The sequence below is a fragment of the Podarcis filfolensis genome (assembly GCF_964270895.1).
Source record: "Podarcis filfolensis genome assembly, chromosome: 2".
In the NCBI taxonomy this organism is placed as follows: Eukaryota; Metazoa; Chordata; class Lepidosauria; order Squamata; family Lacertidae; genus Podarcis; species Podarcis filfolensis.
Window position 1 is genome coordinate 11287963 of NC_139605.1, and position 24825 is coordinate 11312787.

A 24825-nucleotide genomic window follows, 5' to 3' on the forward strand; every position below is an offset into this window, starting at 1 on the left:
AAGATAGTTCCAAAATATGCTCAGGTTGCAGCTAAACTCCTGGGAAACGCAGGTTCCGCTCTGAGGCCAAATTTTAAATCAGTGGTTTCTGAACTTTTTCCAACCACCACCACCTTGGTTCTATAAACGTGCCCCGGTGGCCCCGACCCTAATAAAAAGCATTATTCGGAATTGTAGTTTGCACAGCCCCCCATGGAAGATAACAACACATCAAGTTCAAAACAGCAGCAATTATTTGCATTTATTCAAAATCCAACTAAAACGGTTTAGTTTAATTAATTCAACAAAATGGATGAACTTGACCCGGCGAAGCCAGCTTTGTTTGAGTCGGATAGTCATTTGGTCTCCCTTTGCCTCCCGGGGGGGGCGAAGCACCACCCACAACTGGTTCAAATGGGCTGCCTGCCAGTGGATACTGGAATAAAGGATGCTCAGATCTTATGGACAAAGTATTCCTCGCTGCCACCTCCATAAGAGCACACCTGTATGCACGCTGTGTCAATCATCCTGGAACAAAAGCTCATAAAAAAGCACACTATTGCACTTGCCACTACAGATGTGGATTTGCATCCAGTCCCTTGAATGATGATGCCATCTCAACCCCACAATGGCCAGTCTTGGGAGCAAGGGATAAATGAGCAATCTGTGACAACAGAGCTTGGAAGGAAGCCACAGAGAGAGGTGCTCCCCATTTCTCTCTCCTCCCTCGCAAAAATGACCCTCAGAAATTAAGGAGCTACTGAAAGGATAAAGTCAGGGTGTGTGTAAAAGAACAATCTCCTTTCAGCCATCTTAAGTGCATTACAGCCACTAACAACAGTTTTAAGAGCTAACTAATGCATAGGGAAACTGAACTTTTAATTATCTTCCACACACACCCTTAAAAGGTAAAGGGACCCCTGACCATTAGGTCCAGTCGTGGCCGACTCTGGGGTTGCGGTGCTCATCTCGCTTTATTGGCCGAGGGAGCCGGCGTACAGCTTCTGGGTCATGTGGCCAGCATGACTAAGCCACTTCTGGCAAGCCAGAGCAGTGCACGGAAACGCCGTTTACCTTCCCGCTGGAGCAGTACCTATTTATCTACTTGCACTTTGACGTGCTTTCGAACTGCTAGGTTAGCAGGTGCTGGGACCGAGCAACGGGAGCTCACCCCGTCACGGGAATTCGGACTGTTGACCTTCTGAAAAGCAAGTCCTAGGCTCTGTGGTTTAACCCACAGCGCCACCCATGTACCTACATACACCCTTACAGTACAGTATATTGCCAAACTCTTTGGCAAAACAAGATAGCGCTGTGACTAGCCCTGTGAAGGCGTGTGAAATATTCCAGCTATGCCCCCTGCAGACTTCCTGGCCCTTATCTGAAGAAGGCTTCTGTGTGACTCAGAAGCTTGCTATCCCATCCATGGCATCTGCCAAACTAAGAAGGTAATTTGAGCCCTTTGGAATGTTTGCCTCAACTACCCTAAATTTCTTGTCTGGAAGCTTGGATATTGTAAAACAGGAAGTTATCTTCACTGCGGCACAGAAGGACAGATGTCAAAGGACACTGGTTCTCTTCAACCAATCCCAAAGGAGTAGAAAAAGCCACTCTGCTACAAAATCTACACTCCTGTCTCAGTGATGCTGACTTGGAAATTTCCACAGGATGGACGATAGCAGGATCCCCCAGGGATGCGCTCTGCGGGGAGCTGGCTTGAGGCACCCGGTCCACTAGCAGACCAACTCTGCGATACAAAGATGTCTGCAAATGTGACCCAAAGGCTGGCGACGTCAACCCCGCCATGTGGGAATCCCTTGCAGACGACAGACCATGCATCCATAGCAGCGACCAGAGGAATGACGCCTGGGAGGAGCGCAGAGAGAAGAAATGCCATGGTGCATTTGTAACAGCAAAACCGGACACCTTCATCTGCCTCGGCTGCAACAAAACATGTCTCTCCCGTATCAGTCTCTACAGCCACAGCAGGCGCTGTAACTCTCCAACAGTTTCAACTTCACCCCCGAAGGCGCACTCTTCCATTGTCTCCCGAGACAGACGGATGCCAAATATTTACCATAATTTGTAAGGCTTCTCTCTCCAGTTTGGGAGCTGATGCCATTTGCCTTATGGCAAGTCAGGCCATTGTTCCTATCTAGCTCTGCATTTTCTACCCTGGCTCTCTGGGCTTTCAGGAGACTGAACCTGGGACCTTCTACATGCAAAGCAGATGTCCTGCTACTTGCCTTCCCCATTTCCTCTTCTGGCCCAACACTTTATAACCCCCAAAAAGCCTTTCCCACCACCCTGTGCAAAGACACTCACTTCCCATTCAATGCACAAAGAACAGTGTTAGAAACTCAGATATACAAGCTAGGCGCCAAACAGCCCCTTAAACCTGGGGTGCAGTTGCCACAACAGAACGTCCGTACGCCGGGGGTTGGACTAGTTGACCCTTGGGTCCCTTCCAACACTTCGATTCTACGATCTCAACGACATTGCTTGGCTGTAGCTTGCTCTGACAACAATTCACTTGTCCCAGTGTGCAAGGAAGAGAAACACACACGGTGAAAATGGAAATGGTATTAACCATGAACTAAGGCAGGGGTTCTAAACTGTGGCCTGTAAGCTCCACTTGGTTGGCCTGAAGTGACGGAGGACTAAGATGCCCAGTAAGGTGCCCATGATTTGTGCCACAGCGCAGGAGCAAAAGGCATGCATCTTTTGCTGCGCAAAAATCAGGTTGCCCGATGAAGATGCCCTGTGCCAACCTGGCGCCCAGAAATCTCCACACCGTCGCTACTGGGTTTGCTCAGCATCGAGATGGCGTTAGGTAAGGCCAAAGGGGTTCCCGGTCAATTATCCCACAGAACAATGGTGTCAGAAATCTCGATAAGATTAGATTCCTGCGGATTACATTAGATTAGATTCCTGCGGATTAGATTAGATTAGATTCCTGAGGTTGAATCCTGACAAGACAGAAGTACTGTTTTTGGGGGACAGGAGGCGGGCAGGTGTGGAGGATTCCCTGGTCCTGAATGGGGTAACTGTGCCCCTGAAGGACCAGGTGCGCAACCTGGGAGTCATTCTGTACTCGCAGCTGTCCATGGAGGCACAGGTCAATTCTGTGTCCAGGGCGGCTGTCTACCAGCTCCATCTGGTATGCAGGATAAGACCCTACCTGCCCCATGGACTGTCTAGCCAGAGTGGTGAATGCTCTAGTTATCTCTCGCTTGGGACTACTGCAATGCGCTCTACATGGGGCTACCTTTGAAGGTGATTCGGAAACTACAACTAATCCAGAATGTGACAGCTAGACTGGTGACTGGGAGCAGCTGCCGAAACCACATAACACTGGTCTTGAAAGACCTACACTGGCTCCCAGTATGTTTCCAAGCACAATTCAAAGTGTTGGTGCTGACCTTTAAAGCCCTAAATGGCCTCGGTCCAGTACACCTGAAGGAGCGTCTCCACCCCCATTGTTCTGCCCGAACACTGAGGTCCAGTGCCGAGGGCCTTCTGGCAGTTCCCTCGCCGCGAGAAACCAAGTTACAGGGAACCAGGCAGAGGGCCTTCTCGGTAGTGGCGCCCGCCCTGTGGAACGCCCTCCCACCAGATGTCAAAGAGAACTACCACCAGACTTTTAGAAGACATCTGAAGGCAGTCCTGTTTAGGGAAGCTTTTAATGTTTGATGCATTACTGTATTTTAATATTTTGTTGGAAGCCACCCAGAGTAGCTGGGGAAGCCCAGCCAGATGGGCGGGGTATAAAGAATAAATTTTATTATTGTTGTTATTATTGTTATTGTTATTAATCTCTCTGGCAACCGTGGCTCTGGAACAGGGGTCTCCTAACAATTCTTGGCACCCTCTACAAACTGCATCTCCCAGAATTCTTTGGGTAAAGTGGTATTGTAAGTGTTTTAATTCCGTGCTGTGAATGTGCATTTAGTAGAACTTAGAGGGTACCCACCCCAAAATCCTGCTGGGGCTGGTGGAAGTTGAGTCCCACCACCTAAATTCCCAGGGAGTTATTGCAAGGGTTACTGAAATAATGGTACGAGAAGCACTCTGAAGATTCAAAGCAGCAGTATGCAGACAGCCGACTATTGTGCAGGGCAGCCAAGCTAAACTGATCAGCCAGGACTCTTCCGTACACCCCCTGAAATCTGCAGAAAGTACCATAACGGAGATGGCACAAGGTTGTGCACATAGACCTTTCATTCCGGAATACCTCTGCCAAGACCCAAGCCTTCCTGGTCTTTTACAAACATGGAAACTCCAGAAGGCCTCACCATTTCCATTTGCAGTTTCCAAATACTCCTTGTGGGAGGCCCAGATCCAGGAAGCCCTGGATTCAAGTCCTTAGTCCAGCCATGGCAATTCAGCCCCTGTTTCACCACCGGCTCAGATGGGGTTAATAAAGGCTTCCCACTCTGGGCTGCTGCAGGAACGTAATAAAGATTATCATCATTATATATTTATTTATACCCCACCCTTTCCCCCAACAGGGACTCAGATAAAATAAAAACAGCTAAAAACATTTGGGGGGGGGACCAAATTCAACTTTAATAGAATTAAAACTCTCTCTGCAGCTTAAAGGACCTACTAAAAACATAGATAATTACAATAAAAACAGCATGGCACCAGCCCTTTCCTTAAAACCAGTCAGTTCCCAAAAGCCTGTTGGAATAAGGTTTTCACCTGCCAGTGGAAGACCAACAAGGAGGGAGCCAGTCTGGCTTTTCTAGGAAAGGAGTTCCAGAGTCTGGGAGCCACCACCGAGAAGGCCCTTTCCCGCATGCCCACCAAGCAGGGCTGTGAGGGGGGTGGGACCCAGAGAAGGACACCCTCCGAAGATGTCAGAACCTGGGCTGGGTCATATGAGGAAACACAGTCTTACAAAAAGCTTGGACCCAAGCGGTGCTGGGCTTTCTAGGTCATAGCCAGCACTCTGCATTGAACCCGGAAATATTATTATTATTATTAGTGGTAGCTATTGGAGCTGTTGTCGTCCGCTCCATGTAACCAGCCCTGGCCGACAATCTGGCTGCCGCTTTTTGAGGCAGCTGGGAGTTTCTGAGCACTTTTCAAAGGCAGCACTACGTAGAGCAAGTTGCTGTAATCCAAACGGGAAGTAACTAAGGCGTGTGTCACCGTGGCCCAATCAGAACAGTGATAAAAACCTTTTGAAGGCTGCTGCTCTTAATCCCCAGAATGGCACCATCATCAGAACAGGGGAGGGAAAACAAGACAGAAGCTGCTAAAGCAAAAAATATTAGGCTGCATAAACACCATGCATTTACAGAACATGGCTTGCCCCGAAGAATTCTGGGAACTGCAACTCACCCCTCACCGAACGATGGTTCTCAGGACCCTTAAACTACAGTCCCCATTATTCATTGGGGGGGGGAGTTTAAATGGATGATGTGGATGCAGCCTAATGAGGCCTTTCCTCTCGGGTAAGGATGAGCACAGAGCAAGCCTGCGTGTCCAGCTCTGCCTGGCCTCAAGCCCTTTTCACCCACAACCTGTTCACAAAAAGCTTTTATAAGAGGGTGGGGTGGGGAGATGGCAGCTACACTCCCACTCCCGGCAGCCCTGGCCAGCATGACCAGTGGTCAGGGCTGAGGGGAGCTGTGGCCCAGCAATGTTTGGAAGGCCAGATCCTCCCTGCCCCTGTTTGAGCGTTCCCCTGGCCTGGTGCCTTGCAAACTACCACCCCCTCACCCCTGACCATTGGTCATGCTGGCTGGGAGTAGAAGGCTAAGAGCATTTGGCTGGGGGCAGCCAGCATGCATCGCATCGCGTTTCCCGTGCCCCTTTCCCAGCCTATATATTCAGTATATTACACCTCCCGCTTCCAGAAGCACCCCATCGCTTGCGCCGTATCATAGCCATGTGCTCTTCCAAATTCCGCGAAACCCTTCCGCTAGGCCCCTCGCCCTCCTCCCAAGACACATATCACGTTATATCTTCCCGTTCCCTCTCAGCAAGTGCCCCCACTGCGCTGCCCCTCTCGCAACCAGCTGCCCCATCTCATTATACTTCCTCCCTCCAAAAAAATAAAATAAAATAAATCACAACTCATTGGAAACCCCCTCCTGGTACCCATCCCAAATCTCTATTTCTCCCCAGGACAAAATACCCCCCCCCAAAAAGTAGTCTCCCTCGGAAAGCCACCCCCATATTGTAGACCCCATTGCAGGCACCCCAAACCTACACGCACGCACACAGGATCTTACTTTCCAGGCCAGGGCCCTGCCCCCCAAGTCATACCTCCCAGCTGTTCACCAAGCACTCCCTATAACCCCACAGCAGCCCTTCAATTGGAGCACCCCCCAAAAAAAAACCCTGGGCACTTTGCAATTACCATTATCACCCCCAATTGCTACTCGCCCATCACCGGCGGCTCCCAGGGCGGGTTACAACAATTCCCCCTCCTAACGAGGTTAAAAGGCTTCCGAGTTCCCAGCTTACCTCCACCGCTGCGAAACATCCTCCCCAAATTCTGCTTCCTTGGCCCCTCCCACCCCAACCCCTTAAAACTCTCTCTCCCCGCCCCCGCCCCACTGACCAAGACACCCAAGGCGATTTATACCTCGCGTCGCAGAGGAGGACCCTTTCCCAGCCCCATAGCGCACCCCCACCCCAAAAACACACCCCTCCTAGGGTGGCTTGTAGCGGGACGACTCCCTATCTCCCACCCACCTACCCCGCTCTGCGGCTGCACCCCAGTACCCCCCACCCCAGCTGCCCATCACCCCCTTACCTGGCTGCGCGGGGCCTCCCCCTTCGCGGGGGAGTAGGGAGGCGGGGGGGGCTCCTGAAGGCCCCTGCCCGTCTACCCCCCGCGCCCCCGGGGCCAGGCCATGGTGGTGGAAGAGGAGGAGATGGAGCTGCTGCAGCTACAGCTGCTGCTGCTGCTGCTGCTGCTTCAGGGATGCGCTGCAAAAAGGAGGAAAAGTGGGATGGGGGGGGTCTTGTTGGAAGAAGAGGAAGGGGCGGGGGAGAAATCGGATGCTCGAGCCCGGCTGCCTGCTGGTGGCTCTACCGGCGCGGGCCACTTCCTTAGGGCTGGAGTCAGTGTGGGGCGGGGGGGGGCGCCAGAAAGGCAGGAAGTGGGGGGCAGCTGATGGGCAGCCCCGGCCGCCAATAGCAGCAGCTCCTTCCTCTCTTGTCCCCCCCTCTCCCTCTCCCTCTCCCTCTCCCCCTCCCCACCCCGTGACCACTGTGCTCGCTCTCCGCGCCCCCCCCCCCCGTCTCTCTCTTGCTTCCTCTGCTGCTGGTGCTTCTCGCGCATTCTCGCGGCTCGCCACCCCTCCTCTTCCTCCCGCCGGCCTCCCACCCGGGGCTCCCATTCATTCATCCCGTCGCTTCATTCATTCCTGCCAACCATCGCCCCGCTCCCCCCGCCAGCGTTCTCTCTCTTCTTCCTTCTCCGCGGGGAAAAAGGAATAGAGATAAGGGAGCGTTTGTCTCATCTCCGTTAACTTTCGGAGCGGTTTATGTCTACTCGGAAGGAAGGAAAGCTGGTTTTGGATGTGATGCCTAACAGGGCCCTATGCCTTTTGCGGGGGTGCGTAGGGTTGGGGATGTACAAACGAACATGTTTGTTTCAACATACATGACGTATAAATTAATAAATTTATAATCCTCCCTTCACCAACAGCAGGTCCCAGGGCAGGTTACTATAATTACAAATTAAAAACAGATATATGTATGTATATAAATAAATGTGTGTGTGTGCGCGCGCATATATGTATGTGTATATGTGTGTGTGTGTACAGTGGTACCTCAGGTTAAGTACTTAATTCGTTCCGGAGGTCCGTACTTAACCTGAAACTGTTCTTAACCTGAAGCACCACTTTAGCTAATGGGGCCTCCCACTGCTGCTGCACCGCTGGAGCACGATTTCTGTTCTCATCCTGAAGCAAAGTTCGTAACCAGAGGTAATATTTCTGGGTTAGCGGGGTCTGTAACCTAAGCGGATGTAACCCAAGGTACCACTGTGTATATGTATATATGTGTGTGTGTGTATATATGTGGATTCTGTATCTTTACTCATTGAAGCAACCTTAGTGTCACATTAAAAGTTTGAAAAAGCTTTAATAAAATCTTATGTTTATTTTAAAAAGCCATGCAAAATAAAAGGTAACCCTTTGAGTTCACTAGGGCTTACTCTCAGGTAAGTGTCTTTTATGGGCATAGGTCCCATGCATGTTTTCTCTGGAGTAAGCCTCACGGGGCGGTGGACTAGCAATGTAGACCTGTACATGTGCCTTGTATTTGTAGGATTGCTCCCAAGCAGCGTGATCCTATACCTGTGTACTCACAAGCAACCCCAGGCTTTTTCTTCAACAGGGCTTACTCTGTAGTACAGCCTTCACCTGCCTGAGCCCTCTGAACTGCCTATGCATCTTCCATTTAAACACACCTGGCCGGCTGGTGTGCTTCCTGTGGGTCTCTGGTTGGCCACACTGAGAAATGGATGCTGGACTAAATAGCCCTTTGGCCTAAACCAGCAGATTTCTTATGTTCTTATAGCATGTCCCCTGCTCCCCAAAGAATCCTGGGAATTGTAGTGTACCCCCCACAACTGCAATTCCCAGCACCCTTAACAAACTACGATTTCCGGCATTCCTTGTGGGGGATGGAAAATGTGCTTTAAATTTATGCAGCCCAAGCTGGGCTTACCTTGGGCCCAGCAGCAACGGCTAGAGATGATGGGAGTTGCAGTCCAACAACATCTGGAGGGCACCAGGTTGGCTAACGCTGCGCTAGCAAAAGCGTGCTTAGGTTTGTGACGAAAAGTGCATTGAAAGGTTGCAGAGGGAATCCTCTGAGTGACACCTGCAGACAGGCTGGCAGTGCAATTCCATTGCACGCTTACTCAAAGGTTCCGTGGAACACACTCCCAAGTAAGTATGCATGCAACTGGAGCCTAAATAATTCTATATTTTTATGACTATCCAACATATGATAAATGTTGACATTTCACATTTATATGCTAACAATCCCAGATGGATTTTTTGAATGTTAACACACACATCATTATACCTTATTTAAATCCATGTAAGTGCAATCATGGCATATTCTTCCTCAGTTTCTCTGTCTCCATTTCCCGTTCCTCTACTGCAGATGTGGGGAGCCTTGCACTCCCCAAATAGTGACAGACTTCCATATTTACTCACACTTTCCAAGCAAACATTGCTGGATTCTGGCAGTCGCATCCACAACCTGATTCCTATGCAGTGTTAGGTATGTCAAAATCTATTCCAATCAATAAAAAGTATGCAGCCAAGGAGTTGGCTGGTTCTCTCAAATCAATGTGTGAAATTCAGCTACACACACATACACACATCCTGCTTTATGACCTTGGTTGGCCCCTTGATGTTTCTAGCGCCCAACATTGCAGTAAAAGACGCCATGACTGGCAGAATTTCAGGGTGAGTGGGGGAGAAACTACATGTCACGCAGGATACCATTGGATCACCCTACGTTAAAACATGCATAAGCAGCCAGCCTCAGAGAGGGGGCAATTTTAATGGAGATATTAGTGTCTGGAGAATAAGAGCTTGGCCCTTTTCCCTAGTGCTGTTTTTCCAACCAAATTCCACCACCACCCCAGCTGCTGCTAGCCCAGGTTGGGGTGTGGGTAAAGACAGGTATCTATATTGTAGCTGTTCTGTTTTTATCCACAGTCACCTGTCCCAAAGAAGGCCAAGTGTCAGCTTCAGAGGGTGATTGTGATTGGGCAAAATAACAGGGGAAAGAATTAAAAACCCTTCCCCAGTGAAGTCAGGAGATTCAAACTATGGATCTCCCATGCCATGTTTAATCTGGCCCTCAACAGACCAAGGATGGGGAACATGTGGCTCTCCAGATGTTTTTGGGCTTCAACTCTCATCAGCCCCAGCCAGCAGGGCCCATAGCCAGGGATTATGGGAGCTGTAGTTCAGCAACACCTGGAGGGCCACAGGTCTCCCATCCCTGGTGCAGACTCTGGTGCCCTCCAGATGTTTTGGAATACAAATCCCACCATCCCTGACCGTTGGCTATGTTGGCTGGAGCTGAGGAGAGTTGAGGTCCAATAGCATCTGGTCCCAGGCTGGGGGTGTCTGCTGTAGACACAATGATATCCTCCCTTCAGTCATGTCCCTTGCATGCCTCCTTTTTCCTGATCTCATGCTCTGTAAAATTTCTCCAGAGTCCTGTCTCAGATAACTTCCTAGCTTCAATTCCCCTCCTGCATTGAACTTTACTGACAGCTGCCTACCCTTCCTCAAGGTTCCTCTTTCTCACTCCATTCCCTTCTCTGCATCCTTCTTTTAGCCACCTTGGCCCTGAGTTTCCTGCATCTCGGGACTGTTTGACTGGACTTTCCCCCGATAATAATAACACAATAGGATCCCTTCTGGATCAAACCAAAGGCCCATCTAGTCCAGCATCCTGTTCTCACAGTGGCAAAAATATATGCCCCTGGGAAGCCTGAAAGTTGGACATGAACACAACAGCCTTCTCCCCACCTGTGATTCCCAGCAACTGATGTTCAAAGGTGTACTGCCTCCAATTCTGGAAGCAGAACAGACCTCTGCCAGACTCCGTGTGAAGCTCCTAGCCCAACTGACAATTGTCCATTCCAGACTTCAGACTGTACTATGAATCAGCAGCATTCTGCTGGTTGAAAGACTGGCTGCTTCTTGAAAACACAGACATTTTGGATTTAGAAGGTTTAACAATGTTTTTGGATGGCATGCATATCTGTGGTATGATAAGGTTAAAGCTCATAAAGCATTTAGAAATCACATTGTTAGGAGATCTTTGTTTAATGTCTGGATCAGATACAAGGATTTACTGGAAAACAAGACCCCAAGGTGGCTGTCACCAATGGAAGCTAAAGCCCAGAAAAAGCTCAATATGGAGGCCAAATGGCCAAAATATTGGGAAATTTTGGAACAAGAAGGAGATAGACTGAGATTGCAGAGCTTTGAGAAACTAAAAAATAAAGTGCGAGACTGGCTCCATTATTTTCAGATAAGGGAGGCTTACAATTTGGACAAGAAAATTGGCTTCCAGGTGGAAAAATCTAAATTAGAAACAGAAGTGCTAGAACCTAAAACTAAGATTATGTCAAAAATGTATAACTTGCTGCTGAAATGGAATACACAGGATGAAACGGTTAAGTCAGCTATGATTAAATGGGCACAAGATGTGGGACACAACATTATGTTTGCTGACTGGGAACAGTTATGGACCACAGGTATGAAATTTACGGCATGTAATGCCTTAAGAGAGAATATTATGAAAATGATATACAGGTGGTACATGACCCCAGTCAAGCTTGCAAAAATATATCATTTGCCCGATAATAAATGTTGGAAATGTAAAGAAAATGAAGGTACATTCTTTCACCTTTGGTGGACGTGCCCAAAGATTAAGGCTTTCTGGGAAATGATTTATAATGAAATGAAAAAGGTATTTAAGTATACCTTCTTGAAAAAACCAGAGGCCTTTCTCTTGGGCATAGTCGGCCATTTGGTGCCAAAGAAGGACAGAACTTTTTTTATGTATGCTACAACGGCAGCAAGAATACTTATAGCAAAGCACTGGAAGACTCAAGATCTACCCACTCTGGAGGAATGGCAGATGAAGTTGATCGACTGTATGGGACTGGCAGAAATGACTGGCAGAATCCGCGACCAGGGAGAAGAGTCGGCAGAAGAAGATTGGAAGAAATTTAAGGATTATTTACAGAAATATTACAAAATTAATGAACTTTGAAAAGATGCTGGATTGAATTTTTGTGGTTTCTAGCTGTTATGATAAAGATAATAGGGATTAAAATTGTTTAAGTCATAAAATTTAAAAAGTTGTTTGGGAAATATGGTGTTAATTAAAAGAAATGTTAAGAGATTAGGATTTGCTGGATTAACAATTTGAAATAGAAAACACGAAGGGGAGGTATGAGGAAGTCAAAGAAACATGTTATGGAAAAATTGTTACTGAAATTGACTTGTTTTAATATTTTTCTTTTTCTTTTTCTTTTTGTGTTTGTATAAAATTGAAAAATCTAATAAATATTTATATTTAAAAAAAAAGACAATTGTCCATTCCCTTCCGGAAGTTGGATGGCAAATTGTTTAGTTCCCCGAGAAATCAGAACCATTCCTGGCCACCAAGCCAGCCAGCATCACAGGCTTCACTTTCACCGATATAGACAGGAGGAAGAAACTAACATTCTAGCCTAGTTTAATGTCCAGAATTGTAAGGTGTGTACAGCACTTCTGATGTACATATCATAACACATCTTGCATCTACCCAAAATTTGCTGGAGCCACTGTGGAAGAAGGGAAACAAAACCCCACGGTATTACTTTTCAGTCCGTACAGTGCAATCTTTTACATGTCTATTCCGAAATATGCCCAGCTAAACTCCCAGGTAAGTATGTAGAACTGCATAGCAAGTGCTCTCAATAAGTTGCTGAACTCCAGCTTCCACCTTTCCTGGCTGTTGTTTGTGCTGACAGAGGCTGGTGGGGGTTAGACTCCAACAACACCAGGAAGGCACCAAATTGGCAAACCCTGATATATTGCATCGCAGCCACAATCTGCTTTAAAAATGAGTGTTGGCATTCCCAATCCGGTGCCCTTCAGACATTTTAAACCACACTTCCCATCAGTTCCAGCCAACATGATCAATGGTTAGGAATGATGGGAGTTGTAGTCCAAAACTGTCTGGCAGGGGGAAACCAGGTTGAGGAAGGCTGAGGCACTGTCTTGCTTGTGCTACCCAGAATGAGAGACACCCCCCCATGTGCCTAGAAAGAACAGCAGCAGAGTAAGCTGAGTTTCCTTTGCTCCCACAACCCTGAGATTGAGAGTCTCATGCTCTACCATCTGGGGCTGCTGTGACATTGGCAGCAATTGTGATGGCTGTGGGTTGTTGCCATGGCGCAGGCAGGGATGATTCTCAGTCTTAATAATTCAATCCTAAGACTGGCGGCAAAGCCAGAACTTACTTCCTAGTAAGTCTGTTCGCAGGGTGGCTGTAAATTGTCGCATTAATCCCAGGAGCTCTGGCTGAGTGCAGATATGCATTTGTAGATGGCTAGATTTGTGGTGACTCTGGCTTAGCCTGTTGAGTTGGACGGGTAACATCAGTTGCTGGGGTAATGGTTAGTGTGTGTTGTCATGACAATGGTGGTAGCAGCAAGGGAAGTTTGTGATTAGTGTATGGCTTATTGTGGTAACAACAGAATCCTTGGAATGGTTTGGTTGATACCAAAAACCAAAATTGTGGTTTAAATGGGGCGGGTAAAATTACCAACATGGACCACAATGGCACTGATGGATAGCAGGTTGCCATGCCAACAGCATCACTGGCAAGCAGGTGTCTGGTTGCTATGGTAACACCTCACTTTCTGCAGTTAAACCTGGTTGAGGAGTAGTTGACTTATCCAGGTTATAACTGTCTGCTATGGTGAAGGGCTCTGGGCTGACTTTTACTACAGACACCCTTATATCTTGATAGCTGCCATGACAACACGCTAAGATCTAAGGAAGAAGCAGTAAACTTAAGGCCCGAGGCAGGAAGTGATGTTTCACCTCCCATGAACCTTCGCCTCAAAAATGGGCAAGCTTGGTACAGCTCAGCACGATAGCAGACTCCGCCCTTTGGCCAAAGACTCTGATTGTTCATTGGCCACCCTATAATGCAATCGTGATTAGTTCCCGCCCCGAACTGGGATTCTGGCCAATCACAATATGCTTGGGCGTGTGCTTGCCTTTCGTGCTTTCAACTGCATTCCAGACGTGCCCTTCGTGCATCCGCCCCCAATCCCTCCTGTCTTGCTCTTGACAGGTTGCCTTTCCAGTCAATCAGGCTACGCCCCACCCCCACCTCTCGCTTTAAAGTCACATGACATCTTATTTTGCTCGACGGCGGGAGGCGGGAGAATGAGGCCTCCCTTAACCAATAACGTAATCTTATACTTTGACACCCGAGCGATGCAGCCAGTCAAAAAAGTTTCGAGCGCCCCCCCCCTAGAGCTGTGAAGGCGGGACTAACTCGGACGTGCGCAATCATCTTCGCCAGGTGCCACAACGGACTGCCTCTGCCTCCAATGAAATATCGGCAAGGCGAGAAAGACGGGCGCCGGGACCAATTGCTGAAGAGCGGGCGTGTCTGGCTCCCCTCCTTCAGTTTAAGTGAGGGCGGAAGATGGCGGCGGCGGCCGGGATGGGTCCGGGGGTCCCGGACGGGGAACCCGAGGGTTCAAACCGCGACCGCAGCGCTTTCGAATGCAATATCTGCCTGGAACCTGCCAGAGAGGCCGTCATTGGGCTCTGCGGCCACCTGTACTGGTGAGGAGGAGTGGGGAGCAGAAAGGGGCGTGGCCCTGAAGAGTTGGGGGGCAGCCTTAAAAGGGCGGGGGGCACAGAACAAGGTGCCTGGCAGGGAGACCTACCATTGTTCTTACTGGGTCTGGCAGGTGGAAGGTTTGCTCCATTGCAAAGAAGCCTGGGAAAGAAGCTTCACCTGCTGGATTTCTGCCTGTCGGGGTGGCCTTAAAGCTGCAGGGGCTGCACCAGATTTCGCTTGACTTCGGCTGCCACTTCACCACTGTCTAAAAACCAAAGAGAGTGGGTGGCAATCTCGAAGGACAGCCCATGTGGCATCACACGCTTAGGGTGTGCGGATCAGAACCAGGCTCTGTGAAGCTCCCTGTGCGTGATGTGTGGCCAGTTGCAGGATTAGCTTTCCGAAGGTATCCGGGGTGGGAATTTCAGAACCTAGAGCTTTGCTCTGTGTGGCCTTGGTCAGGCATATGATTCTTGCTTTTTAAAAAACAACAACCCGAAATTGCATTATTATTCCAGGTTTTAAAAGGGTCACTCGCTTTTTCTTCTCTTTTTTTCCCTAGCTGGCCGTGTCTGCACCAGGTGAGTGTCTCCCTTTCCTCGGCTGCTGACCTCTAGGGCGAGGAAAGGTGAAGATGTCAAAAGACGTCGTTGAGGGAACCTGCCCTGGTGTGTGAGCCTACCTGCTATGGTGTCAGCTTGGCAGGTGGCCAATCTAGATGCCTACGGGAAGCTTGCAAGCAGGACCTGAGTGCAACAGGGCCAGTTTGCGGAGTCCCCATAGGCTACTGGGAGAACAGGATGCTCAAATAGATAGGCGATTGGTCAGATCCAGGCATGGCCAAACTTGGCCCTCCAGATGTTTTGGGACTACAATTCCCATCATCCCTGACCACTGGTCCTGTTAGCTAGGGATGATGGGAGTTGTAGTCCCAAAACACCTGGAGGGCCAAGTTTGGCCATGCCTGGTCAGATCCAACAGGTCTCTTCTTATGTTTTTATGGGAGGCAGGTTTTTATAGGAGGCTTTAGTAATATTTGTGCCTATTGAGGATGCTTGAGAGCTCTGTCAGTGGCTATTTGACATGACAGCTTGAGGAAAATGCAACCTCCATGTGCAGAAGCCATATATATTTTTAACTGCTGAAGGCAAACCACAGGAGACGAGAACATGTTTATCTGTGTTCTGCCTTGTTTGTGAGCCTTCCTTTTGTTTCTAATCTGGCAGACTTCTGTTGAGACAGAATCCTGATCAAGATGGACCATTGGTCTCACCTGGTTAAATATTTCCTATCGGAGCAGCTGGCCTTGAATTGAACCTTTCCACCATCAATAAGAAGTCTGTCTGTGCTTAATTTGTAAAAAATAACTTCAGAGTTCTGTTGTGCTCAGATCCTGCTTGAGGCCATTGGCCATTGTGAGAAAAGGAGGCCGGGCTAAGATGGGCCGCTACCTGATCAGGGGACCTTGGGCAAAGCCGGAGGCAAAAGTGGGCAGAGTCGCAAATGTGAATTTTACCTGCACTCAGCTCTCACCTGTGGTTCCTAGAAGCTGTCAGCGTGTGACAGCAGCCACAGCCCAGGAGCAGCTTTGTCTGGCAGGCTAAACCAGGTGAGGGCAGCCGATGGGTCTCAAACCCTCGGTGAGTTAGGGGCTTCCTCTGCATTGAAGACAGGCTTCAGCGGATTGAGCGGATGAGACCAGTGGTGGTTCCAACAGTCAAGAAGGCTGTAGAGGAAGTGAAGGGCAGATGGGGCTCATCAACCTGGGAAGGTAGCCCATTTAGGAGAAGTAAAACTCTCATCCTAAACCTCTGGTGCCTTGCCAGATATCTTTGTGAAAAGAAAAGCTAAGGAGTAAACCTGACACAAATCTGGAGTGGAGTTCCTAAGACGATTGAATGGCACCTTGTGTGCCTCCTTCTGGCAACTCCTGCAGCCAAGCTGGTGTCAGGACCTCCAGACACACTGCCCAAACCTACGCCCTAGGGAGGTCATTTTGGCGCTGCTAATGCAATGCTTTGACTTCACCCCCAGATGCACTCTCCATTGTCTCTTGAGACAGATGGATGCAAACAACAGTTCAGTTGTGCACCCTTCAGACAAGCAAGAGGCATGATCAGAGTTCAAGGGCTCATTCCAGCCAGGCAAAACATTTGGGTTTGAAGCAGGGTCAGAGTGAGGGGGATGGCCTGGAGAGAGTTCTGCATTTGTGCCCACCTGCCTGCCTGCTCACCTGCCCTGGGTGCCTCAGATTTCCCTGCCCTGGTTACATATGATCTGCATATCTTTGGGGACAGGTGGGAGAAACTCTTCCACATTCACTGCCATCTTTCCCCCCTCCATAGTGGCTAGAAACTCGGCCAGAGCGCCAGGAGTGTCCTGTGTGCAAGGCAGGAATCAGCCGGGACAAAGTCATCCCTCTCTATGGACGTGGAAGCTCCGCCCAGCAGGATCCCAGGTAATTGTTTCCCTATGCTAGGCTCCCTGCTAGTTTGGCAATCCTCAGTGATAGAGGAATTCTGGGCTAGAGTGGCATTTCCTTTTCCTGTAGGCTGGTTGGTCTCCCTTCCTCTCTTCTGCAATATCTCCCACTGTGAGTCCTTTACTGGCTCTGAAGCATCTCTTATTCTGATAAAAGGAAAGATTTGTAACTTTCCAGGTCCCAAGCCCAGTATCTCTGGGCAACTGCCTAGCCCAGGAATGTGTCAATACAATCATAGAGTTGGAAGGGACCAGTAGGGTCATCGAGTCCAATTCCCTGCAATCTCAACTAAAGCATCCCGGCCTCTGCTTAAGGAAGGAGATTCCACCACCTTCCGAGGGCGTCTGTTCCTCTGTCAAACATTTCTTTCCATCAGAAAGTTCTTCCTGGCATTTAGTCAGAATCTCCTTTCCTGCCATTTGAATCCACAAGATGGCCACGAACTTGAATTGCTTTAAAAGGGGTTATGACAGTTTCACGGAGCAGAGGGCTATCGATGGCTAGTAGTCATGCCTCTGAAAACCAGTTGTTGAGAATCGCAAGCAGGGAATGTGCCATTGCTTCCCATGCGCATCCAGTTGGCTGCTGTGAGAACAGAATGAATGACTAGGTGGGCCTTTGGCCACATCCAGCAAAACGCTTCTGAAAGTGAGGATGCTCTCCTTCCAATGTAAACATGTTGCCTCTCGGCTGCATTGAATTGCAGGCTCAGGGCAAGGACCTGCTCTGTCCTCTGTAGATCTTCCAAGCGCAGCCACCACCTCCCCCGGTGTTTTGTAAATACTACATCCTTATCCTAATGTGTTTCTAAAATCCCTTCTGCGCCCTGTAATGCGGAAGACAGGGGGTGATGGTGAAAATACTGCATAACTGTCAACTTTTCTCTTTTCTTGCGAGGAATCCTATTCGGAATAAGGGAATTTCCCTTAAAAAAAGGGAAATGTTGACAGCTATGAAATACTGATGAACGGGAGGAGTGTCTGCCTACCTGCCAGTGCTGTTTATGCATATTCCTCCCTTCCTATCACAGGTTGAAGACCCCCCCTCGGCCACGAGGGCAGCGCCCAGAGCCAGAGTCCCGAGGGGTGAGTGGCGCTTGCTTCTAGCCCTCTATAGACTGAACCTGGCTGAAATGCTTTGCAGTTTGCAGCAGACTACTAACCTACATTTCCCCCCTTTCTGTTTTTTGCCCCCTGCTCCCCCTCCCTCTGACAGGGCATGGGCGCCTTTCCCGACGCGGCCACTGGCTTCCACATGGCATTTGGCATTGGCGCGTTCCCCTTTGGGTTTTTTGCCACTGGCTACAGTACCCCAGGAGAAAGGGCAGGTAATGCACTACTTTTAAAAACAGGTCTAAGCTTGTTGCACAAATCTGCCCATAAGGGCACACTCAAATTCTACAGCCGTGCTCACTCGTCTGATCAACCAACCTCTGGGATTATTATTATTATTAATTTATACCCCGCCCATCTGGCTAGGTTTCCCCAGCCACTCTGGATGGCTCCCAACAGAGTATTAAAAATACGATAAAACATCAAACATTAAAAACCTTCCTAAACAGGGCTGCCTTTAGATGTCTTCTAAAAGTCAGATAGTTGTTTATTTCCTTGACATCTGATGGGAGGGCGTTCCACAGGGCAGGCGCCACTACCAAGAAGACCCTCTGCCTGGTTCCCTGTAACCTCGCTTCTCGCAGTGAGGGAACCACCAGAAAGCCCTCGGAGCTGGACCTCATTGTGCTGGCTGAATAATGGGGTGGAGACATTCCTTCAGGTCTACTGGGCCGAGGCCATTTAGGGCTTTCAAGGTCAGCACCAACACTTTGAATTGTGCTCGAAAACGTACTGGGAACCAATGTAGGTGTTATATGGTCTCGGCAGCCACTCCCAGTCACCAGTCTAGCTGCTGCATTCTGGATTAGTTGTAGTTTCCGGGTCACCTTCAAAGGTAGCCCCACGTAGAGCTCATTGCAGTAGTCCAAGCGGGAGATAACCACCACTCTGGTGAGACAGTCTGCAGGCAACGAGTTGGTAGTTGTTAGCGTCTGTCTGCCTCAAGAGATAATGGAGGACACCTCCGGGGTGAAGTCAAACTGCTGTATTAGTAGCATCAAAGTGACCTCCCTGAGGCACAAGCCTGGGCAGTGTGTATGATGGTCCTGGGCTGCCCAGAGGACAAGACCCACCTCTCATCTTCGCTGATGTGGTCCAAAGGAAAGCAGAGCAAGAGTTTTGACACCAGCTTGGCTGCAGCAGTTGCCAGACGGAGGCATGCAAAGCACCATCCAACTTAGGGACTCTGCTCCGGTTTTGTGTAGGGTTTACTCCCTTAGCCTTTTCTACTTCTGAAGCTATCCCGCAAGGCAGCAGAGGTTTAGGATCAGACTTTTCCTTCACCTACCTTCTCGGGTGGATGAGCTTCACCTGTCTGTCCCTCCCTTCCTTCTATGGCATGTGCAGAAACTGCCTTCTCGACGGTTGGACCCACTATTGGTCTCACCCACCGAGTCTGCCAGAGCCTGTCTTCACATGAAAGAGAAGTCCCTAACTCACGGAGGGTTTGAAATCCATCAGCTGCCCTCACCTGGTTTAGCTGGCCCGTCAAAGCCATTCCTGGGGTGTGACCACTGTCGCACACCAACAGCTTTTAAGAGCCGCAGGTGAGAGAGCTGAGTGCAGGGTGGGACCAAAGGTGGGCAAACTACTCCAGAAGGAGCATGATGTGTCCTCCACCAGAGGTACTGCCCCTCCCCTAACCCCCTGTATATCCCTGGGATTAATCTCTTGTGTTTTCCCACACTACCCTTTGTGGGTTTTACCCAGGTAAAAGCTGCCTCCTCCCTCTGATTTGCAGGGTCTGTGCTAAGTTCAAGTGTACCATTTTTTTGCAGCTGGGCTTAGGCAAGGCACCATGTCTCTCCCTGCTAAGCTGCCACTAATAGAACTTGGCAGCAGCCCCGCGCTGGGTCATGTTTACACAAGCAGGTGCTTGAGTCTTAACCTGTGCTTGAAATCCTTACCATTCCTTACTGTTACTGGCTTAGAGAAGGGGTTGTTCCACTGTCACGCTCTCATACATGTCTCTTTTATGTTCCTCTCTCTCCTCCAGTGCTGCATTACTTCCTTCTGATATCTGGCTCCTGAGTAGTAGCATCTCTTTCCTTCTCTGTATTTGGAGAGGGATTTTAGCTCAGCGTCAGAGCACTTGCCTTGCATTCACAAGGTCCGAGGTTCCATCCCACAGCGGTATCTCCAGTTATAAAAGGATTGCTGGTGGCATGTTCTGGGAAAGGATCTCTCTTTTTCTCTCTCTCTCTCTGCCAGAGATCCTGGAGGAGCACTGCCAGTCAGAGCAGACAATACTAGTCTAGATTGTTTAGCCTTAACCAGTATCAGGTTGCTTCCCACCTTCTCTTCCTGCCTCAAGTCTTAGGGTAGCGAACTTCTGATCTGCAGGCCATGTTTGGCCCTCAAGGCTGTTTGGTCTAAGCCATGCCCACCCACTCTACAATCAGCTTGCATAGCTCCAGGCAGGATGTTTTGCAAATCCTGAGCGCTGTAGCCTTTGTAGCTCTAGCAATACATGGAGATCTGCCCTGATTATCATGATACATCCATAATTACCATATTGGCCTGAATATAAGCCTCACCCCCCCCAATTCTGACTTAAAGTGCAACTTAAATTCGCAACCTTACAAAAACTGGCTTTTACATTATCGCTGCTGAAACAGACAGACGGTAAAATGGAATGTGTGTGAGTGCCTGCGGAATTTTAAGGGAGCAGCTTATATTTGGGTATTGTCTTTTTTTCTTTTCCCCCCTTGAATTTTAAAGGTGCAGCTTATATTCGGGTGCGACTTATATTTGAGCCAATATGGTATTATTATTATTATTATTGTATAATTATAAGATTATTGTATTAGGATGTGTTATTTTGGGGATGTGATGAGTGTGACTGTCATGGAGGGACCCTGCACTTTTGAATTTGCCACTACACTTACTGCCCGGAAATGGATTTATATGAAAATGGTATCGGCTACCTTGACTTTTGGGGATGTGGGTGGCGCTGTGGGTTAACCACAGAGCCTAGGACTTGCCGATCGGGTTGGCGGTTCGAATCCCCGCGACGGGGTGAGCTCCCGTTGCTTGATCCCTGCTCCTGCCAACCTAGCAGTTTGAAAGCATGTCATAGTGCAAGTAGATAAATAGGTACCGCTCCGGCGGGAAGGTAAACGGTGTTTCCGTGCGCTGCTCTGGTTCGCCAGAAGCGGCTTAGTCATGCTGGCCACATGTCCCAGAAGCTGTATGCTGGCTCCCTCAGCCAATAAAGCGAGATGAGCGCCGCAACGCCAGAGTCGGCCACGACTGGACCTAATGGTCAGGGGTCCCTTTACCTTTACCTTGACTTTTGCATCTACCTGTAATGGTATATGGTGCCTCCTCCTAACCTTGAGCTCCTCTGTCTCTTTTGCTTAGATGCAGAAGCTCGGCCACGACTGGACCTAATGGTCAGGGGTCCCTTTACCTTTACCTTGACTTTTGCATCTACCTGTAATGGTATATGGTGCCTCCTCCTAACCTTGAGCTCCTCTGTCTCCCTTTTTTGCTTAGACGCAGAAGCTGCCCGCCCATCCAGCTGGCAGGATTCGCTCTTCCTCTTCATTGCCATCTTCTTTTTCTTTTGGCTGCTTAGTGTCTGACCGGCTGGACTCCGCTGGACTTGCCCTGTACTAAAAAAAAGAAGAAGTCTATCAGAACAGGATAGAAGGACTTTCAAACTATGGGGAGGGGAAGGGGCAGCTTCGGGGAGGAGGGTGGAATCATTTCCTGCCTGCGCCCAGGCGAGGCAGGAGGGGGCTGACCTGCAGGATGGAGGGCAAGGTGGCAGAGCCGGGGCCTGGTGTTTCTCCCTCCTCAACCTCCCTCCTTGATCCCCCTACACAGAATTAAAAGTATAATAGGGTGATTTGGGGAGCTGATGATGCAAAAGAGGTGTATATTTGTGTTCAAAGTGTATCTGTGTGTATGTGGGGGCGGGGGGCAAGTCGTAATTATCAAGGTGTTTTAATTGTTTCCTCTTAATCGCCCTTGACTGAAGCGTTCCAAAGTTCGCCTGAATTGCAGGTGGGCTGTGTTAAAAAAAATAATTGAGAAGATGTAGAAGAAGGTAGCCGTGGGGCCCCGTGTGGGGCCCGGGAGCCAAATCCGGCCTGTCCTCTGCTTCCCCCCCTCCCATGATATTTTGCTCACCTGCGTTCTCCCTCCTCACAGGCCAGAGGGGTTTGGGGTGGGGGCTATCACTTAATAGCATTAGTGGGACAAAATCCCACATTTGCAGCCAGACCACCCTCTTTTAATGGCTTAAATGCATCTCTTGGCAACTAGGCCTCAAACAACAACAGAACCGAGATTCGTTCCTACCTGTAAGCTTACAATGGCATGAAATGCTACGTAGTGGGGAAAGAGGGCCTTTTTAGGAGGGGAAGAGAGCTGTGGTCTCCCTCTTTATAGGGGCAAAAAGCCCACCACACCCACCTGCCTCAGCAGGTGTTGCGGTAGAGGGAGCAGAGGCAAGAAAAGTAGGGTGGTAAAAGCAGGAGGTGGGCTATGGCAATGGAGGAGCCACAGGAAAAACATCTGGGCTTCTTTTTCTCTCTCTCCCCCTCTGCATTCCTGTGGCCAACCACTGGGAGGGAAATGGGCCTCAGGTGTGTTAATTTAACTGGTCGCAACGAAGTTCCTTGTGGTTAGTTTTATATATAATAATAATAATGTCCCGTCCCACCCCTTTAAAAAAATTGACTTCCAGAAATGTAAGAAGCCACCTGCTTTTACAGACTGTTTTATTTTCTAGGCTGGTGACAAAGGACTAGTCAACTGGCTGTATTTCTCTCTTTCCCCCTGGTGCCCTCCCCTCAATCTTCTGAGGGCGTATGGTACAGTCAGCGCTGGCGGGATTTGTTACTGCTTGGGTTGGGATGGGGGGGAGTAGCCTTGGCTGGAGTAACAGTATTTAATTGCCCAGAAATCTCTGTGGGGGGGGGGACTCACCCACCCACTTCCCTTTCTTCCCGTTTGGGTGACAAGAGGGAAGATGTGATGTAAATTAACCTATTCTGTAATTAAATTAACCTGTGATTCATATCCGCTTGCGGGTGTGGAGTCTCCTTGCTGTTTTCTGGTGGCGTGAGAGGTGTGCGTGTGGAGAAACATTGGGCAGGTTGATAAGAGATGATTTGCGCACTCATTCGGCTGACTTGTGTGATGTGGTAGCGGGGAGTGCTTTATGTAAGAAAACAGAAGTCCTGCAGCCAGGTCAGGCCATAGGCCCTCATCATCCAACATCCGGTTCTCAAAGTGGTCCACCAGATCGTTTCTGGGAAGCCCTCAAGGACCGCCTTTCTCCATACGAACCTACCCAGATCCTGACATCATCATCTGAGGCTCTTCTTCATGTATCTCCTCCAGGAGAAGTTTGGCGCATGGCAACACGAGAACAGGCCTTTTCTGCGGTGGCACCTTGTTGTGAAATGCTCTCCCCGGGGAGGTTCGGGTGGCACTTTCATTATATATCTTTAGGCACCAGGCAAAAACATTCCTCTTTAGCCATTGGCAGACTGGCCTCCGATGCCCTTTTAAATGTGTTGTGGGAGGGGGGGGATTATTGGTTTATGTTCTTATTTTTATTATGTGTTTTGTTTTATTTTGTAATTTTATGTTGTGAAACGGCCTGAGATCCATGGATCAAAAGCGGTATACAAATTTTAATATTAATAATAGAATGGTAGAGTTGGGTCGGTCATCTAGTCCAACCCCCTGCAATGCTGGGATTGTTTCCTCAATTTGGGTCTCGAACCCACAACCCGAAGGGTCACATGATCTACCAACCGAGTTATCTATTTGCTCCCTCTGCATGTTGCATTATTATATAAGCCCGTTTTCCTTTTTTCCTGAAAAGGCCCCAGAGTTGTAGCTTTATGGCTTTGAGATGTTCCAGTCCCTTGTTTTCATTACCTTTCCCCAACTGCTGTGGGAAAACACAGGAATGGACCGATCTGGGTGTCTCGTATTAGATCAGCAAATGCTTCTTGTCCCCCAATTATTTTACAGTAGCAACAACTCAACGACTTATTTCCACCTAATTTCAGCCGCTGAAATGAAGCTACTCTGGAGTGCATGTTTTTGTGACAGGACTATGAGTTTGGTTGAGTTCTTGGTACTGAAAACCAAGTCTTGAGCTCAGAATGTCCTCAACAACATCCTGTTCTTTAATCATAAGTGAATTCTAAGTCTCTTGCACCAGCTTCCAGTTGGTAGATCTTGGGCTTTTATTATTAAATTTATATACAGTGGTACCTCGGGTTAAGCACTTAATTCGTTCCGGAGGTCCGTTCTTAACCTGAAATTGTTCTTAACCTGAAGCACCATTTTAGCTAATGGGGTCTCCTGCTGCTGCCGTGCCACCGGAGCACGATTTCTGTTCTCATCCTGAGGTAAAGTTCTTAACCCGAGGTACTATTTCTTGGTTAACGGAGTCTGTAACCTGAAGCGTATGTAACCCGAGGTACCACTGTACTGCCCTATACCCAGAGGTCTCTTCTGCTTTAAAAAACCCCACAGGAGATCCAACAAAATAGAACTCCCCCCCCCCTTGCTTTTAATAGGGGAAGACACAAACTATTCCAAATTTGAATGCACCAGGAATAAAATGGGATACTGTTAAATTATTTTCAGTCCCTAGCAATGGAATTTGCCTTCCCACCCCCCTCCACTGCTACTGCATTGAGTGGCTATAATTTTTCAAGCCATTGCCACGCAAGCCCTCTTTCCTGTTTGGTTACAGCCAGTTCAGATCCCATCAGTTTCTGAAGTTTGCCCTTGCTTAGGTTAAGAACATAGCATCCGTGCTGCGTCATGTCAAAGGTCCATGAGGTCCAGCTGTGGCATTCACGCTCACTGAAGGTGGAACAGCCACTGATAAGACTCATCAGTCACAAATTT

General features: G+C 48.9%; 2 protein-coding genes across 9 annotated transcripts in view; one reads left to right on the top strand and one right to left on the bottom strand.

Annotated features, from left to right (window-relative positions):
- AGPAT1 (1-acylglycerol-3-phosphate O-acyltransferase 1) overlaps positions 1–13093 on the bottom strand; it is a 52438-nt gene extending 39345 nt beyond the window's left edge. Inside the window, exon 1 of one of the 4 annotated variants that reach the window (XM_083602371.1) lies at positions 13001–13093. In XM_083602371.1, the coding sequence (XP_083458497.1) occupies positions 13001–13079 (79 nt within the window). In that variant the 5' untranslated portion in view covers positions 13080–13093. Of the gene's footprint in view, positions 1–6352; positions 6487–6751; positions 7248–13000 lie in introns of those variants that run through there. The other 3 variants (XM_083602374.1, XM_083602372.1, XM_083602375.1) reach the window with 3 other exon arrangements.
- RNF5 (ring finger protein 5) lies at positions 12972–22968 on the top strand. 5 transcript variants are annotated; one of them, XM_083602559.1, is made up of 6 exons: positions 12972–13006; positions 14077–14345; positions 14906–14924; positions 16689–16801; positions 17856–17910; positions 21436–22968. In XM_083602559.1, exons 2-6 carry the CDS (start codon positions 14203–14205, stop codon positions 21556–21558), a joined length of 453 nt encoding a protein of 150 aa, XP_083458685.1. In that variant the 5' UTR covers positions 12972–13006; positions 14077–14202; the 3' UTR covers positions 21559–22968. The 5 variants fall into 5 exon arrangements, with proteins under 5 accessions (XP_083458685.1, XP_083458683.1, XP_083458682.1 ...); XM_083602556.1 differs by lacking the exon at positions 12972–13006 and adding an exon at positions 18041–18152 and having other exon boundaries at positions 13927–14345; XM_083602558.1 differs by lacking the exon at positions 12972–13006 and adding an exon at positions 18041–18152 and having other exon boundaries at positions 14148–14345; positions 14862–14924.
- The last annotated feature ends 1857 nt before the right edge of the window (positions 22969–24825 follow it).

Coding starts and splice junctions, on each gene's coding strand:
- RNF5 (XM_083602556.1), top strand. CDS start 14,203: ATGGCGGCGGCGGCCGGGATGGGTCCGGGGGTCCCGGACGGGGAACCC. Junction 16,802..17,855: donor TCCGCCCAGCAGGATCCCAG/GTAATTGTTTCC, acceptor TTCCTATCACAG/GTTGAAGACCCCCCCTCGGC. Junction 18,153..21,435: donor TACCCCAGGAGAAAGGGCAG/GTAATGCACTAC, acceptor TTTTTTGCTTAG/ACGCAGAAGCTGCCCGCCCA.